Below are 18,767 nucleotides of genomic sequence, written 5' to 3' on the forward strand. Positions count from 1 at the left end.
TGGGAGGCTGGGTCGGGAGAACTGCTTGAACTCAGGAGTTCGAGACCAGCCTGAGCAACAGCGAGACCCTGTCTCTACTATAAATAGAAAGAAATTAGCCAAATATCTAAAAATAGAAAAAATTAGCCAGGCACAGTGGCACATGCCTGTAGTCCCAGCTACCGGGAGGCTGAGGCAGGAGGATCTCTGAAACCCAGGAGTTTTAGGTTGCTGTGAGCTAGGCTGACTCCACGCCATGGCACTCTAGTCCAGGCAAGAGAGTGAGAGTCTGTCTCAAAAAAATAAAAAAAAAAAGCATCCTGATTTTTTGGTAGCAGTCACCACATATCTATTTGTTTATGGCTCTTAAACAAATTATTTAATTTGTTCAATAATTTAAGCAAATTATTTAATGTCTTTTGCCTCTATTAGATAAGTTCCATGAGATCAGTGACCACATAGCTTGTTCACTGTTGTGTTTCCAATGCCTAGAAGAGAAACTAGCGTAGAGTAGGCACTCAAATATTTGGTGACTGAATTCTTGCATAAATGCCCTCAGTGGGGCTTAGATATATCCATAAATAAGCAGTATGTCTGGAAGATAGTATTCAGAAAAACCAGAATTCTTTTTAGCTTAATTGCCTTAATGAAGGATAAACCTGGGCACTCAAAATGGCAGTTTTCATATCTAAAGGGAAGGACACTGTTGCTGGGCCCCTTATCTCAAAGAGTTGGTGAGAGTAGCAGGAAAAATAAAAAGTTATTCTTCCGAAAGCATTTCAAATAATATCCCTTGACACCACACTCTCCTGGTATCCTCCTCCAACCTCACTGGCTGCTCCTTCTCTGTCTCGTTTGCTGGTCCCTCCTCCTCTCCCAGACCTCTAATCTCTGGATTGTCTCTGGGCTTCTTCCTTAAGGCTGCTTCTCTTCTCTTTCTAGAATTATCCCTCAATGATCTCATCTAGTCTCATGGCTTTAAATATCCTCTATAAACTAATAACTCAAATTTATCTCTTACTCAAATTTGTTTTTCCAATGGCTTACTTGATGTCTCCACTTGCATGTGTCAAACACAGCAAATCCAAAACAAAAGCCCTAATCCTCCGCTAAATGTGCTCTTCCCTCAATCTCATCAAATGGCAACTCCCTCCCCTTTCATTTCTCAGGTAAAAAAATCTTAAAAAAATCATCCTTGACTCCTCTCTTCTCTCACAATACAAATTAAATCTGTCAGCAAATCCTCTTGGCTCTAACTTCAATGTATATCTAAAATCTGATCCACTCTCACTCCCTCCACTGTCATTATGCTGGTCCATCATCTAGCTCCTGGATGATTGCAATAGCCTCCTAACAAATCTCCCTGCTTCTTTCCTTGTCCCCATACAATCTGTCCACAACACAACAGCTACAATGAGCCTTTAAAATACAAAGCAGACATAAAATTACCATAAGACCCAGAAATTCCACTCCTAGGTACATATCCAAGAGAATTGAAAAACATATGTCCACACAAAAACTTCTACATGAATGTTCATAGCACCATTATTCCCAATAGCCAAAAGGTGGAAATAACCCAAATGCCCATCAGTGGATGACTAGATAAACAAAATGTGGTATATCCATATAATGGAATATTATTCATCCATTGAACGGATTTAAGTTCTGATATTAACACATGCTGCAACATGGTGGAACCTTGAAAACATTATATTTGTAAACATTATATTAAGTGAAACAATCCAGACACAAAAGGCCACATATTGTATGGCTGCATTTATAGGAAATGTCCAGAATTGGCAAATCCAAAGAGACAGAAAGCAGACTAGAGGCTAGGAGAAATGGACAGTGACTGCTTAATGGGTAGGGTGTCTTTTGGAAATGATGAAAATGTTCTGAAATCAGATAGTGGTGATGGTTGCATGATATTCTGAAAGTACTAATGGCCATAGAATTGTACACTTTAAAATTGTTAAAATGATGATTGTAAGCTATGTGAATTTTACCTCGATTTTTTTTAAATAAAAAGAAAATTTTATTTGTTATCAAAGAACTTAAAAGAATTAACAAGAAAAAAGCAAACAATCCCACCAAGAAATGGGCGACAGAAATGAAAAGAAACTTCTCCAAAGAAGACAGAATAATGGCATGCAAACATATAAAGAAATGCTCAACTTCTCTAATTATTAGATAAATGCAAATCAAAACCACAATGAGATCCCACCTAGCCCCAATAAGAATGGCCTATATCAAGAAATCCCAAAACAACAAATGTTGGTGAGGATGTGGAGAGACAGGAACACTCCTACACTGCTGGTGGGACTGCAAATTAGTGCAACCTTTGTGGAAAACAATTTGGAGATACCTCAAACAGCTAGAAATAGAAATACCATTCAACCCTGCGATAGCATTGTTGGGCATCTACCCAAAAGAGCATAAGACATTCTATTATAAAGACATCTGCGCCCGAATGTTTATAGCAGCACAATTCACTATTGCACGGTCATGGAAGCAACCCAAGAGCCCATCAATTCATGAGTGGATAATTAAAATTTGGTATATCCTCACAATGGAATATTACTTAATCCTAAGAAATGACGGTGAGCTAGCACCATTTGTGTTATCCTGGATTAAGTTTAAGCCCATTATCCAATGTGAGGCAACACAAGACATGGAAAATGGGCCCTACATCTACTCGCCATCAAATTGGTACTGACTGATTAAAACTATGGTTTTCAAATGGTGGCAATGCTCACCAGGGATTCGGGGGGGGGGGACCCAATCTTAGGGAAGTGGCGAGTATTTTGGAAGGGAAGGGTATAACTCTAACCCTTCTTAGGGAGAGGCAAAGATATACAATGTAACCAAAATGTCAAAAAAAAAATCAAAACAAAACTTTTTATCGGGTGGTGGGCAGGTGGTAGGGGGGAGGAGGAAAGGGGTGTATGCTTCCATAACGTGTGTGATGCACACCACCGGGGGTTTGGACACATTGGGGGGAGGGAGGGGGGGCAGGGGCAATATTTGTAACCCTAACAATATTTGTACCTCCATAATATGATGAAATAAATAAAAAAATAAAAAAAATAAAGACTCTAAGAAATGATGACTTACCTCAATTTTTAAAAAGAAGAAAAAATAAGATTGTGTTGTTCAGGGCTATCCTTCTCACTCAGTGTAAACGACAAGTCCTTACAAATGCCACCGAAGTCTTACATGATCTGCTTCTCACCCCATCTCTGTCCTCATCTCCCCATCTCCTCCTTGCTCACTCAGTTCCAGATTACTCAAAAGTGCCAAACACAAACTCACCTTTATACCTGCTGCTTTTTCTACCTACAATGCTCTTTCCCCAGGTACCCTCAGGGTTTGCTCCTTCATTTGCTTCATGTCTTTGCTCAAATGTCACCTTATTATAAAGATTTATCCTGCCTATCCTAAAGAAAACAACATGTACACACATGCATTCCTGGCATTCCCTATGTCTTAGGTCTACTTAATTTTCTCCACAGCACTTTCAACATCTAACGTTACTTGATCATTTATTTTCTGTGTCCCTCACCCCCCAAATCTAAGTCCCACAAGCAAGGGACCTTTTTGTATTCACCAATGTACCCCAGGGCCTAAAACAATGCCAGGTACATTGTAAGCATTCCTAAGTATTTGTCAAACAAAAAAACTAATAAATCAACAAAGAACGAGGTAACCAAAATCTATAATGTCTTAGGCAGTAAATAATAAACTTTCTGAGTTGCCAAATGATGTTTGAGATAGTTCTGTGAAAACAGCAGGGGTGAAATCCCAGGACATGTGAGTGGTGAAATGGTGGTTATTCCTTGAGACAGTATTAGCTTTATAGTACAAGACACAGCAGGGGGCTTGATTTCATTTTTTTTTTTTTTTTACTTTAGAATCATTTGTTTCTCCCCTCTGCTCCAAAGAAGAAAGAACCACAAGTGGAACCATTCCTCTAGAGAGGCAGTTTTAATGATGGCCCTTGGAGAGTGTTTTTTGCTTGTATTTTTTTCCTAAAGATTAATACGTACTGATCCAGAGCTGATACAAACAACCCAAGGGCAAAAAAGCAATTATTTGACATCTGTGCAGTAAAAAATAGACTAAGAGATGGGGGCCCTTGGCTCTAACTATCTGTATGATCTCAGGTAAATCACTTATCCTGCTTTCTTTTCTGTAAAAATAAGGGGGTTGAATTAAATTATCTTTGAGGCTCCATAATTTTATGGAAAAGATCATTTATGGTCACTTAATCTGTTTCCATGTTTAGGATGAATAAGAGTCTTCTGGGTCCAATGAGATAAGAGGTCACAGACAGCCAGAAGCAGTAGGTTTTAGAAATTACATTCTGACCGATGATGTCAGATGTGTTAATCAGGTTCAGCAAATAAAAGCCATTCTTATCCTCGTCCACAAAGAATAAAGGGGGCCTCATCACCTGGAACAGATGAGTCACCCACCCAAGGCTGTGTGGATAAAATCACAGTACATACATATGATGAAATACCACATACATATCAAAAAGAATGAAGTAGACCCTGTGTGCTGACAAAGAAAGATGTCCATGTTATATTTTTCTACAATTTTTTCTTTTACACCTTGAGTTATAACTGATATTAACTGTACATGTTTAAGTGTGCAACCTAAGGAGTTCTGACATATGTATACACCTGTGAAAACATCACCACAATCAAGTTAATGAACATATCTATCATTTCCAAAAGTTTCCTCCTGTTCCTTTCTAATCTCTTCCTTCCTCCTTGCCCGTCCCCAGGCAAGTGCTGATCTGCTTTCTGCCAATAAAAACTAGTTTGCATTTTCTAGAATTTTATAAAAACAGAATCATACAGTATATATTCTTTTTTGATTGGCTTCTTTCACTCAGCAAAATTATTTTGAAATTCAGCCATATTGTTGCATGTAACAATAGTTCATTCCTTTCTATTGCTAAGTAGTATTGCACTGTATAAACAAACCACAGTTTATCCACTCACCTGTTGTTGGACATCTGGGCTGTTTCCAGGTTTTGTCTATTACAAATAAAGCTGCTATAAACATTCATGTACAAGTATTTGTATGGACATATGCTTCCACTTCTCAATAGAATGACTGAATCATAAGGTAGGTAAGTGCACACTGAACGTTTTAAGACACTGCTAGACCACTACTGGGCATCTACCCAAAAGATCAAAAGTCACTTTATGAAAAAGACACCTGCACTCGAATGCTTATAGCAGCACAATTCATAATTGCAAAGCTGTGGAAACAACCCAAGTGCCCATCAATTCATGAGTGGATTAATAAAATGTGGTATATGTATACTATGGAGTACTAGTCAGCTTTAAGAAACAACGGTGATATAGCACCTCTTGTATATTTCTGGATACAGCTGGAACCCATTCTACTAAGTGAAGTATCTCAAAAATGGAAAAACCAGCACCACATGTACTCACCAGCAAATTGGTATTAACGGACCAACACCTAAGTTGACATATGGTAGTAGCATTTATCGGGTGTAGGGAGGGTGGGAGGGGGGAGGAGGGGATGGGTATATACAACCACAATGAGTAAGATGTGCAACGTTTCAGGGATGAACACGCTTGAAGCTCTTACTCAAGAGGGGAGGGGGAGCATGGGCAATATATGTAACCTTAACACTTATACCCCCATAATATGCTAAAATAAAAAAATAAAAATAAATAAATAAATAAATGCATTCTTATTCACACACACACACAAACACACACACACACACAAAGACACTGCTAGAGGCCAAGGTGGGCGGATTGCTTGAGGTCAGGAATTCGAAACCAGCCTGAGTGAGACCCCGTCTCTACTAAAAATAGAAAAAAATTAATTGGCCAACTAAAAATATATATACAAAAAATTAGCCAGGCATGGTGGTGCATGCCTGTAGTCCCAGCTACTCAGCAGGCTGAGGCAGTAGGATCGCTTGAGCCCAGGAGATTGAGGTTGCTGTGAGCAAGGCTGACGCCACAGCACTCACTCTAGCCTGGGCAACAAAGTAAGACTCTGTCTCAAAAAAAAAAAAAAAAAAAGACACTGCTAAACTGTTTTTCAAAGTGGCTGCACCATTGTACATTCCCACCAGCAGTGTATGAGAATTCTAGTTGTTCTACATCCTTACCAACAATTGATATGGTCAGTCTTTGTAATTTTAGCCATTCTAGTAGGCATATAGTAATATCTTATTGTGATTTTAATTTTGCATTTCTTTAATAACTAATGATTTTGAGCATCTTTTCCAGTTCTTATGTGACATCTGTATAGTATCTTTGGTGAAATGTCTATTCAAATATTTTGCTCATTATCTATGGGATTGTCTGTATTATTGAGTTTTCAAAGTACTTTTTCTTCTATTTTTTTTCACTTAACATATATACAGTATGATCCTTTTTTAGAAAGAAATTAAAAAAAAAAAAAAATAAAATAAAAATTTAGGAATCCAACCCATATGTGTAAATTTAGACAGTTTGATAGTCCATACACCAAAACTATTAACCCTTTGCACTCGCTTGCTTTTTTCTCATTATCCACTCGACATTATCCACACTCGATATGAGTGCAAAGGGTTAACAACTATTACCAATAATTGTCTAGAGCAGAAGCAGTGAAGTTACTGGAGGACATACTTTATATATTTCTATATTGTTTTTCAACCACCATATAAAACGTGATAGTCGTTTCTCTTTGGTTGAGAGAAAGTTGGGGGGAAGTGAGTGCCAACACACACACATGCATGCATGCACAAAGCCAAAAATTCAGTAGCAGAAACCAAATGAGGAAACAATTAAGCCTCAAGTCATGAAGTTGAAAAAAATCATAGCTAAGAAAACAGAAGATTTAGCTCAGTGAAGCTCCTTAACTAATCCCTTCCAATGTGGCAATGTGCAGATTAAGCGAATGAGTAGGCAGTCCTGGGGTAAGTCAAGAAAAAACAAAATTCTTCAAAATTTGTAACTCCAGGTACCACTGTGGGACCTCAAAAGAGGCAGACAAGACTGCTGGGAAATGTCATCTGCCAGGGTGCTAGTATAAACTAGAGGATTTACCTAGAACTGAGACAAGTAAGCCCTACACCAGGACATTTAAGAGAATTTCAAGAGACAAAAACCCAGGACTCCAAGTTGCTTTCAACCCCTCCTCTTAGGTTATAAGAAAAGAAATATATAGAAAGCAATATTCAGTTCTTAAACTTAAGTATAGCTGGGTATGGGAAATAGATAAATTGTTTCAAGTTGAAGTGAGAAACCTGTCTAAAAGAATTCACATATACTACATCAGAGCAAACAAAGATATAGAAAAAACTTCCCATGTTAAACATGAGTGAAATGAAATTAAATCATCTGGCAGATATATAAATAGCCATGAAGTGGGGAGAGATGGAAACAATTTGCAGGATGAATAAAGAACCCAGTCTGGAGAAGACTAGAATCCTAGGAAAATAAGTAGGTTTCTTCTCAGTGCTTCAGACTATAAGGGTACTTCATAAGAATATATATTCAAAATGGCACAAGAGTTTAAACACAAGATGATAAAATAATGAAATAAGAGAAGATTACAGCAAAGAACAAATTAAAAACAAAATAAGATAATTTATTCAAATGATTAAATTGGAAATAGCAAAGAGTAAGGAAGGGAAGGAAGAAGGGGGTGAGGAGGAGAGGGGAGGGGAGAGAAGAAAGAAAACGGCTGAAAACAAACAATTAGCATGGAGGAATGAGTTGGGCTAATTGTGGTTAATTGCTTTCATCTTTCTGTTTTTCTATTGCACAGTAAAAGAAAAGGACAGAAATGGAGGATAAGAAAATCCAGCATCCCTGAACACTATCAAGGAAAGACACAGAATGATCATCATTGAGTTACATCCTTGTTAAGTTACTAAATTTCAAGAAAAGAAATATTTTAGGTAAGTCCGATCACACATTCTCTCTCTCTCTCTCTCTCTCTCTCTCTCTCTCTCACACACACACACACACACACACAGTTACCTGCAAGGGAGAAAAACAAGAGTCAAGTTGTCCTCAGACTTCTTCACAGTTACATTCAGTGGCAGAAGAAAATGGAATACAACATATTGAGGGAAAGAAAATGTGACCTAAGAACATATTAATAATATCCAGCCAAGATACCATTCAAATATAAAGGCACTTGGTAGATGTTCTTAACATGAAAGAATGCAATAAATATACCACCCCGAAGCCCATCTTGAAGGAACTTCTCAATGATGAAATCCAGAAAACAAAGAAATAAATCAAAGTAAAGAATTCAAGAATTGAGAAGTCATGGTACAAGGCCTGATTGTAAGCATATAATACTTTTGAATATGAAACTAAAACTAAACAGGTAAAACAAGCAAATGATTTATGGTTGTACAACAAAATGTAAATGTTATAAATCCTGACAAAGTAAAAATAATTTGAATAACAAATAGTGGGAATAGGGGAAAATAATTTGGAGGAAGTGTAAGAAAGCTCTTCCTCTTTCATAGCAGAGTCTACTGATAATATTTAATATTGAAGCAGGTAGATTTAAAAAAAATGACTGACCATTAAATCCACTCCTAGATATCTACCTTAGAGAAATGAGAACATGTGTCCATGCAAAACTCATAATGAAGTAACAGCAGTATTACTCTTGACAGCCAAAAAAGTGGAAACAATTCAAATGTCCATCAACAGATGAATAGATAAAATGTGATATATGTATATAATGAAGTATTTGACCATAGAAAGGAATAAAGTACTACAACATAGATGAACCTTGAAAATATTACATTAAGTGAAAGAAGACAGACATAAAGAACCATATATCATATGATTCCATTTATAAGAATTATCCAGGATAGGTAAATATAGAGAGACATAAAGTAGACTGTTAATGACTTAGGGATGAGGAAGGATGGAGAGGTTGGGGCAGGGTGATAAAGTTTAAAGGGCTTCTTCTTCTTTTTTTTTTTTTTTTTAGACAGAGTCTCACTTTGTTGCCTGGGCTAGAGTGCCGTGGTGTCAGCCTAGCTCACAGCAAGCTCAGACCCTGGGCTCAAGTGATCCTCCCGCCTCAGCCTCCCGAGTAGCTGGGACTATAGGCATGCGCCATCATGCCCAGCTAATTTTTTCTATATATTTTTAGTTGGCCAATTAATTTCTTTCTATTTTTAGTAGAGACAAGGGTCTCGCTCTTGCTCAGGCTGGTCTCGAACTCCTAACCTCGAGCCATCCTCCTGCCTTGGCTTCTCAGAGTGCTAGGATTACAGGCATGAGCCATTGCGCCCAGCCAAGGGTTTCTTTTTAAGGTGGTGAAAATGTTCTAAAATAAATTGAGGTGATGGTTGCACAACTCTGTGAATATAATAAAATCCATCCATTGTACACCATAAATGGGTGAATGGTATGGTACATAAACTATATTTCAATAATGCTGTTACCAAAAAAAAAAAAAGAACACTAAATCAGTGACTAACTGCACAATGGCTTTCATAATATGTTTTCTTAAGCTTAGAGGAATTTAATAACTAATATGTTTTATGGTTAAAAAGAATTTGCCTGAAGATTAGCAATTCTCCTATTTTAGTGTTTTATTCTGTTAAATTTAAGCAAAATTAAAAAGAATGATTTTAATTTATGATATAATATTCAATTTTTTTCTGTTTATCCATCTAATCACCCTTATATTTATATATATAGAATGGTGATTTTCACATAATGTGAAAACTCGGGTAATAGGAACTTGGGTGATTTGTTGTTTTCCTCTTCCTTGTTTCATATAAATGGTTAAATTTTTAATGAGTATGTATTGTTTTTATTTGTCTTCAAATTGTTCTTATAAAGAACAAAGTAAATATGTCAAAATGTTAATGTTCACATGTGAGTATAGCAGGATTTTTTTCCTCGCTCTTTACTGTTTTCTGTACTTTCCAAATTTTTCTATAATAAACATCTATTATTTTATAACCAGAGTAAAGTAAAAAGAATAAAAAAAGAATTAAAGGGACATTTTAGTACTTCTTTAAATGATCACTTGCTTCTTACCTGGGCTCCTTCTGCTGCTCCTGAATGATCTTTCTTCCTGGCCAGACATCACCCATCTGTGTCTGATAAAGGAGGGACTGTCCTACTGTCTCTCTTTTATTCACTTCAAGACAGACAAAAGCATGACAGGGTGGTGATTTTGAGAGGGGAAAAAAGGAAACAATCCTCATAGCATCTTCCCTTGAAACACACCACATTTGCAGAAGGGGAGGTGATCTCTTATATATATAACCAGCCCACGGAGTTAAGACACCACTGCTCAGAATACACTAGGATTCCACACCACAATATTTATCACCCATGTTAAGGTTGGCATGGAACTATGTCTAGAACAGGTCCAGTACCTGCAGGTTTGCGGCGCAGGGACATCCTGATTATCTCACTGCCTGTGCGGTAAGCAAAGCGATTAACTTTCTGGTCATAAAACCAGTCCCCAGTTGCTTTCTTCAGCTCTCTGGGAAGGAAAAAAAAGAAAATGACATATGGATAAAGAATGGCTCTTGCCATACAACCAACAAAAGCTAAGGCAAGAAATTCTCACAACAGCTGGGGCCTCATCTCCTCTCTCTACTCAGCCATAGGTGACACTCACATTTCCTTGGCGCACACCTTGCACCTCCAGATACCGTTGCTCTCCTGAACGCGGCAGTCTCGACACACCAGGTGATTGCAACCCCGACAAGTGTTTGCCTTGGGAGTCAAACGGCCCAGGCTCTCCTGGCACCGGGCACAGGTCCGATCACTATAGTGTTGGCTGCCTCTTTTGGCCCCTTTCCTTTTTATCTCCAGTAACTCATTCTTCAGTCGCCTGCCAAGACCCAAAAGAGAAGCACAAGTGGATTTAGGATCTGCATGCGTTGGATGGAGAGGGGCTGAGGGGTAAAGACAGTAAGACTATTTATTTGGTTCTGTGAAACCAACAAACACAGAGCCCAACTTGACCCAACAAAGAGTGGTAAACATCATATACACAAGTTTCTCTGAAATTCAGTTGGGAGACATAAGAAAAAGCCCAGATATCATTGGTCAAAGGCTTGGGATCCCATGATTTTTCTGGGACTCTTACCTGATCCTTTTCTCATCTGCTTTCCGGAGCTCCTCATCTCGCTGTAGAACATTAAGGATCAAATCCCTTTCTACTTCAGACAGAAAAGAGAGGTCCAGTATCTCTGACATGACTTATTCTACTTCTTCTACTCTTCTTTCTTCAAAGCAACCAGATAAGGAGAGCTACCAGAGTTGCCTGAAATGAGAGAGCTAATTTCACACAGGTGATGTACTCCAGAATAGGCCCACAGCCCTAGAGCCTTTCAGTAAGCTACTTCTCCCCTTGAGCCAGGCTAAGGAGACACGTCTCCTTAGAAGTACTGGACCTATTTACCATTCAACTCCCACCTGAATCATGCAGTAAAAATGAAGAGGCTTTGATTTTTCAAGAAGAAAAAGTTATTCATGAGTCTGGGAAAGGGTTGAGTCTTTTAGCAGAAGCATCTTAGTCTGGAAAGAGCATAGCACAGCTGAGTCAATCTCCCACTCCACCAAGTGAGCCCTCAATCATCCAATTTTTAATACTTTAAATATTCTCAAATCCCAAGTCTATTAACCCAAATAATCAGGCAGCTGGTCTCTGTAGTGGAGGGGAAAAGCACATGAGGACGCCTGCCAGTTTCAGCCAATTTCCCCATTCCCAATCAGCCTCCACGTTCCAGGGATTCAAGTCAGCTTTCTGGTATACTTCAAAACTTCCACCTACTCTACCTCCCAAAGTTCTTATTGCACTACCACTACCTCTAGAATATCTTCCCCCACTTCCTGAATATTTATTAAGCACTGTTCTGACAGGCATTGTGCTAAGTGCTGGGGGATACAGAGATGAGTAAGACACAGTTCCTGCCTTTAAGAATAGCAGGGAAAACAGACAAATACAGTACAACATACTAAGTGCTATCAGAGGGATTATAAACTATGTACTATGGGAACTTGGAGAAGGAAAATAACTAATTCTATCTTGCATAGAGAAGGGAGAGGAAGGGGAGGGAGTGAGACAGAGTGCAAGCAAGCGAGAGAGAGCACGAGAGCGAGCAAGTGAGCTGTATATATAGGAGCTTTTACAGAAGAGGTGAATTTTGCCTTATTAAATACAGTGCATATTTGTTGGTGGGGAGAGAATGGTAGGAAAGATAGGTTGGAGCCAGATTATATAACTCTTAAATACTTTTAAAAATTTAGAATTTTAAAACTCATTGTATAGACAACAAAAATCAATCAAACATCTTTGGTATTGCTTTTTGATGCTGAGAAATCACATGATTAAGTTCATTTTACAAAAAGCACTCTAGCTATATAGTATGAAAGATTGATTCAGAGGACAAATTGAAGGGCAATTTGGTAGTATATATTTTAAAATAGGCATACTCCTTAACCAAGTAATAACACTTCTAAGAATCTACCTCACAGAAATATTCACACAAATGCTCACACAAGGGTATATGCACAAGAATCTTACTGCAACATTATTTGTAAGAACAAAAAAGAGTTCTTTAACAGAGTCATCATTAAGCTGAGCACTATGGCTCACACCTGTAATCCTAGCACTTTAGGAAGCTGAGGCAAGAGGATTGCTTGAAGCCAGGAGTTCAAGACCAGCCTGAGCAAGATGAGAGACCCTGTCTCTACAAAAGATAGAAAAATTAGCTGGACCTGGTGTCACCGCCTATAGTCCCAGCTGCTCAGGATGCTGAGGCAGGAGGATCACTTGAGCCCAGAAGTTTGAGGTTGCTGTAAACTGTGATGACACAACAGCACTCTAGCTGGGGTGACAAAGTGAGACTCTGTCTCAAAACAAAAAAAAAAAAGAGGAATCATTAAACAAAGTAATGTATCCATGTAGTAGAATACTCTGCAGCTATAAAAAAAAATGGTAGATCTGTACATACTGACATGAAAATATCCCCATGAGTGAGAAAAAGTAGCTATGGGATAATAATGATCTCTTTCATAAAGTATTTACCTAAACATTTATATATGCACAGAGAAAAGTCTAGAACAAAAACTATTATCATTGGTTTCTCTTGGGGAGTAGAATTGGGAAGGGACATCTTTCACTTTTTACTTTATATAGTTCTGATGTGTTTTTTACAAGTATCTCCTTTTACATTTCAAAAAAGAAAACAGTATGAAGGAGGCAGAGCAATTATTACAATAGTCCAGACAAAAGACAACCTAGATTTACTAACTGTGCTCTAGACAATTGGACAAATCATTTTATTTCTGTTACCCTCTGGTTTCTCATCTACAAAATTACCTACCTCAAAGATTGTTAAGAAAATTAAGTAATGTGTGTTCAAGGGCCAATTACAACATTTGGAACACATATTTAGAGTACAAATACTTGCTGAATGTGCTAAAATGATAAAGGCCTGCACCAGGCAGAAAGAATAAACAGAGAATAGGTTTGAAAAGTAGGATTGACAGAATGAAACGACTGGGTAGAGAGATAAAGGAGGTGAAGTCAAAGATGTCTAGCTCACATGTCTAAGTTAAACAACTGACTAGTGATAGCCTTCATAGCAATAAGAGATATAAGAAAAGAAAACAGGTTGAGAAGGAAAGCAAAAAGTTTTATTTTAATTATATTAAGTTTATGTTGCATACTGGATATCCAGGTTAATTGGGCCCAGGAAGTAGTTGAAGACACAGGGCTGGACCTTAGGAAGAAAAACTGTATCTGAAAATACAGCTTTGGTAGTCATGGAGTTGAAGAGCCCAAGGTAGATAGAGAGTGGAGAAACAAGGAAATAAGAATAATAAGGAAATAAGTATCACACCTACCTTCTTTGCTTTCTCCTGAAACTAGACAATAAGCTCCTTTATTTATTTATTTACTAATTACCTATAAGATAGTAGAAAGCACAAACAACACAGCAATACAGCTTTCTAAAACCTCAATATTTTCTCAACTTGTCTATTTCCTGGGCCTTATTGATATGCTTAAATGCTTATATTGATATGTTTAAAGGCCTATAATATGCTAAGCCTCTTTCACAGGCCCCTCTTAGATAATCTTGAGGAAGTCTTCTTAGTTCTTATCCCCAAGGACAATATATATTCTCTACAAAAACAAGGACTTTTTCAATATTCTCCTATGTGCTTGGCCCAACATCTAACACAGTATCTGGTACATAGTGTTGTATATGCTGCCAATATTGTTGATCATCAACACTGTCATGGTCACCCTAACAGTTCCATTTATTGAGAATTTGCTATATGCCAAATAAGTGGTTTACGTACATTAACTAGTTTGATCCTCACAACATCAAAAGTGAGTGACTATTATTACACCCATTGAATAGATGAGGATTTAGGAGAGGTTAGGCTAACTTGCCCATGAATAAATAGCAAGTAGGTGAAGTTGCTGAGATTTAAGCCCAGACAATCTGATTCTAGTGCTCTACTGGCTCTGTCCAGGCAGGCTCATGGTCCAAGCAATTATGAAATATTGAACACAGCAATCAAAAGCATTGTGGAAATGAATTCCCACATGTGTGATTATGACTGAAACACTGGGCAAAAAATCAGTGGCTCCTGGAGAAAATAGGTATTACCAGTTGCCTGTCAGCTAAAAACCAAGGACAGAACAGGCACACTGGAAATAAGAATGATGCCAGATTTATTAGCAAACTGGTGCTTATAGAGAGGTAGCATAGTATTGTGATGAAAAAGGAACATTAGCATAATGATGAGACCAAGTAATATCAAAGGCCCAGGAGTAATAAGAGCCTTGAGAAAATAAAGATAGCACCATAAGAAAATGTAATTGCTAACACTGTACATCTTCCCTTCATTTTTCATTTGTGGACCTCACCAACCATAACTTCCCCCTTCTGAAATCTTACATCCAAGAATCCCCACTTTCCAACTATAGCTCACTCCTACTATACCTGTTCTTCAACCCATCAAGACCACAGTCTCTTGAGCCCTCTATTTTCTCTTGGTCCACTTGCGTCCTGGTGGCTCAACATCTGAACCACTCTCACCAGTACCTTCCATATCCATGTACCTTCATTCCTCTCCCACAACTGCCCACGAAAATCCCAAACCTGTACTAATGCTATATATAGCCTGCTTTGTCTCCTGCCATACTCACATGCTACATTATTTCTGGTCTAAAACCTCAGCTGGACCCTCATTGTCAGCCACAAATCCTCTAACTTGCATTTGTTCAGTTTCCTTACCTAGTCCCTACGGGTTCCATTTTAAGCCTTCATTCATCTCACACTCCCACTTCTCTTCCCTCCAGTCCCATCAGACATCCTTGCCTCATACATGTAAAAAATTATATTTTTTTATGTCTATCAGACACGGATTCTATCAGCTTCCAGCCTCCTTTCCCCTATCACTTGCCAATCTGACTCCTTTCAGAAAAGCCATATCCCACCGCCAGCCCCACCTTCCACCATGGTTTGCTGCTGTCTCCAACACTAACCCTATTTCAAGACAGCTTCCTAGAGATGAAATCTTGCAGAATCAGTAGTGAGGATAACAAAATAGATTGGGAACAAAAGTTAAAAGGCAAGAAGAACAAAAAGCACAGAAAAAACTGAGACAACAGAAAACAAAAGTTAAGATGGTAAAAAACAAGTTCAAATATATCAATGAATATAAAACTCACTCATGAGCAAACTCAACCTTTAAAATATAGAGAGAGGCCGGGAGCGGTGGCTCACGCCTGTAATCCTAGCACTCTGGAAGGCTGAGGTGGGCAGATTGCTCGAGGTCAGGAGTTCGAAACCAGCCTGAGCAAGAGTGAGACCCCGTCTCTACTATAAATAGAAAGAAATTAATTGGCCAACTAATATATATAGAAAAAAATTAGCCGGACATGGCGGCGCATGCCTGTAGTCCCAGCTACTCGGGAGGCTGAGGCAGGAGGATTGCTTGAGCCCAGGAGTTTGAGGTTGCTGTGAGCTAGGCTGATGCTACGGCACTTACTCTAGCCTGTGCAACAAAGCGAGACTCTGTCTCAAAAAAAAAAAAAAATAGAGAGAGTAACAGACTGGATAAAAGAAAAATATCTATCTATGTGCCATTTGTAAGGGACACATCTAAAACATAAGTTAAGGAAAGATTGAAAGTATAAAAGATGCAAAAAGATATACCAGGTAAATGCTAACCAAAAGAAAGTTGAGATAGCTATATTAACATCTAAAAGTAAAACTTCAAGATAATAAAAGCATCATAAAGGATAGAAAATATCACTTATAGAGATAATAAATCTGTATGCACTAATAAAACATCTCCAAATATATAAAGGAACAAGAGAGTGAAACTGAAAAATCGACCAGCAAAATGGGAAGTTAGGCCAAGCGTGGTGGCTCACGCTTGTAATCCTAGCACTCTGGGAGGCTGAGGCGGGAGGATCGCTCGAGGTCAGGAGTTCGAAACCAGCCTGAGCAAGAGTGAGACCCTGTCCCTACTAAAAATAGAAAGAAATTAATCAGCCAACTAAAAATATATAGAAAAAATTAGTCTGGCATGGTGGTGCATGTCTGTAGTCCCAGCTACTCGGGAGGCTGAGGCAGGAGGATCGCTTGAGCCCAGGAGTTTGAGGTTGCTGTGAGCTAGGCTGACGCCACCGCACTCTAGCCCAGGCAACAGAGTGAGACTCTGTCTCAAAAAAAAAAAAAAAAAAAAAAAAAAAAAAAAAAAAACTAAGGTTAATATACATCTTTAAATTATTGTTCCAATTATTAACAACACAAGCAGATAAAAACTAGTAAATATATAGACAAGTTGAACAAGAAAATGAGCTTGATTTGATGGACATATGAACAATTCTATATCCAATTGGAAAATCACATTCTTCTCAAGCACATATGGAATATTTACTCCCCCAAACTGACCATGTACTAGCCTTTAATGCAAGTCTCTGTAAATTTTTAAAAAAATCATTCTTATACAGATCACAGACTCTTGACTTCAAGAATGTTCAACCAGAAGTCAGCTTAAAATAAGATAATTTTTAATTCAAATGCTTTTCAAAAAGTTAAAGATACTTCTAAATAACCCATAGGTCAAAGAAGATATCATAATGGTACTAAACCTATCTTTAACATCTTAGAGAAAAAAAACTTGCCTCCTGCCTCACTACCACCACTACCCCCATGCCATGGTATAGAATGTTTGCTAGAAATTCAAAAAGGAAAATATGGAATAAAAATAAAGCTTTCTTATGCAATGAATTAAGAGATATATTTTTATGGTAAATGGTACATCACATTTTGAAAATCAGGACTCGAAAATAATTGAGGCACAAACACAGTTACAATAAGAAAACCAGATAGATGTGAAGTTAGAAAAGCTGTGACCATTTAGATACTTTCAATTTATGGATAGTAGGGTTTAATAAAGAAACCAAAGCCCAACTTGTTAAGACCTTTGATTTACATTCAGTTGCAGGTGGACAGACAAAAGGGCAAGGATTATCTACTGAGGAGACAACAGCTCAGATAACATGAGTGTCAGAACCTGAGCTCTGGTGGACAATTTGTTCCGTGTTAGTACTGGGGTGTCAAGATTCAGATGAAGTGTCTTAATATAGCATCCCTGTGGTACCTATGCCCACAAAAAGATATTTTTTAAAAGGTGGTTTAGTTAGCAATTATATATATTTATTACCAAAATATTAGGATAATATTTTAATGCAAATACTTACAAAAGCAGGAGGGAAACTGAAAAAAAATCTACCATCAAAATAGAATGTTAACATACCTCTGTCAATTACAAATAGTACAGCAGGTGAAAAATTAGCAAATACATAGACAAGCTGAACAACACAATAAGCTTGATTTAATGAACATATGAGTTAGAATTCCATACGCAATTGGATATATTCAATGTATATCCTAATCCTAAATTTTAGGAAATAATAATGAATGAACAATAACACTAAAATTAACACAGCTGGTTTTCAAGAGGAAGAGGAAAGAACTATGTCAAATTATTCCAAATTCTGAAGACAAGTTTTAAAAAGGAAAAACTAAGCCAAACCGACAGGAAGCATAGAATAATGAAAACAGTGGTATAAGACAGACTTGGGTTCAAATCCTGGCTTTGCTACTTATTGGCTATATGAACTTGGACAAAGGCATAGAATATAGAAAATAGTACCATATATATATAATTCCTTATAAGAACAGTACTTAGATTAAAAATGATTGTTGGTGTCCCCAAAATGAAAACTGATGTGATTCAGGAAAGCACCAAGTAACATCCCTGCACTGGGCAGCAAATACGACAGATTTTGCTGTGTTACATTTGTTGAGCACACTAGTACCCCTCCTTCTCCCAAACATGCAGGCCACATATAAATGTGAAGACTGTAATATTCTGTACTTGTGCTCAAACTGGAAACTTCTACCAGATGTGACCTCCTTGAGGGTAGGTACTATATCCTCAGGAGTTCGGCACGGTGTCTGACACAAAGTATGAGTAGAATAAGTATCTAGCAAATGTCTTTACTCAGAAATCTATTACTTACAAAAGTGATTCATGCAACCAAAAACATTTGGAGCCCCATAATATTTTGAAATTTAAAAATCTATTTATGTATGTTTAAACTTAAACCCACAGAAACTGAAGAGAAGTAATAGAGCTGAGAGAAAAATGTTTATATGTTTCTGTTTGTTTGTTTGTTTGTTTGTTAGGCAGTATGTGAGCTGT

At 37.7% G+C, this 18,767-nt stretch overlaps 1 protein-coding gene across 2 annotated transcripts in view; it reads right to left on the reverse strand.

Moving 5' to 3' along the window:
• Positions 1-18,767, reverse strand: part of SYTL4 (synaptotagmin like 4) — a 65,360-nt gene that overhangs the window by 19,017 nt on the left and 27,576 nt on the right. For both annotated transcript variants that reach the window (XM_075999660.1, XM_075999659.1), the window contains 4 exons: positions 11,113-11,289; positions 10,639-10,854; positions 10,391-10,500; positions 10,047-10,149 (listed from right to left, as the gene is read on the reverse strand). In XM_075999660.1, coding sequence (XP_075855775.1) covers positions 10,047-10,149; positions 10,391-10,500; positions 10,639-10,854; positions 11,113-11,222 — 539 coding nt within the window. In that variant the 5' untranslated portion in view covers positions 11,223-11,289. The remainder of the gene's footprint in view (positions 1-10,046; positions 10,150-10,390; positions 10,501-10,638; positions 10,855-11,112; positions 11,290-18,767) is intronic.

Source organism: Microcebus murinus, chromosome X (assembly GCF_040939455.1).
Source record: "Microcebus murinus isolate Inina chromosome X, M.murinus_Inina_mat1.0, whole genome shotgun sequence".
Lineage (NCBI taxonomy): Eukaryota > Metazoa > Chordata > Mammalia > Primates > Cheirogaleidae > Microcebus > Microcebus murinus.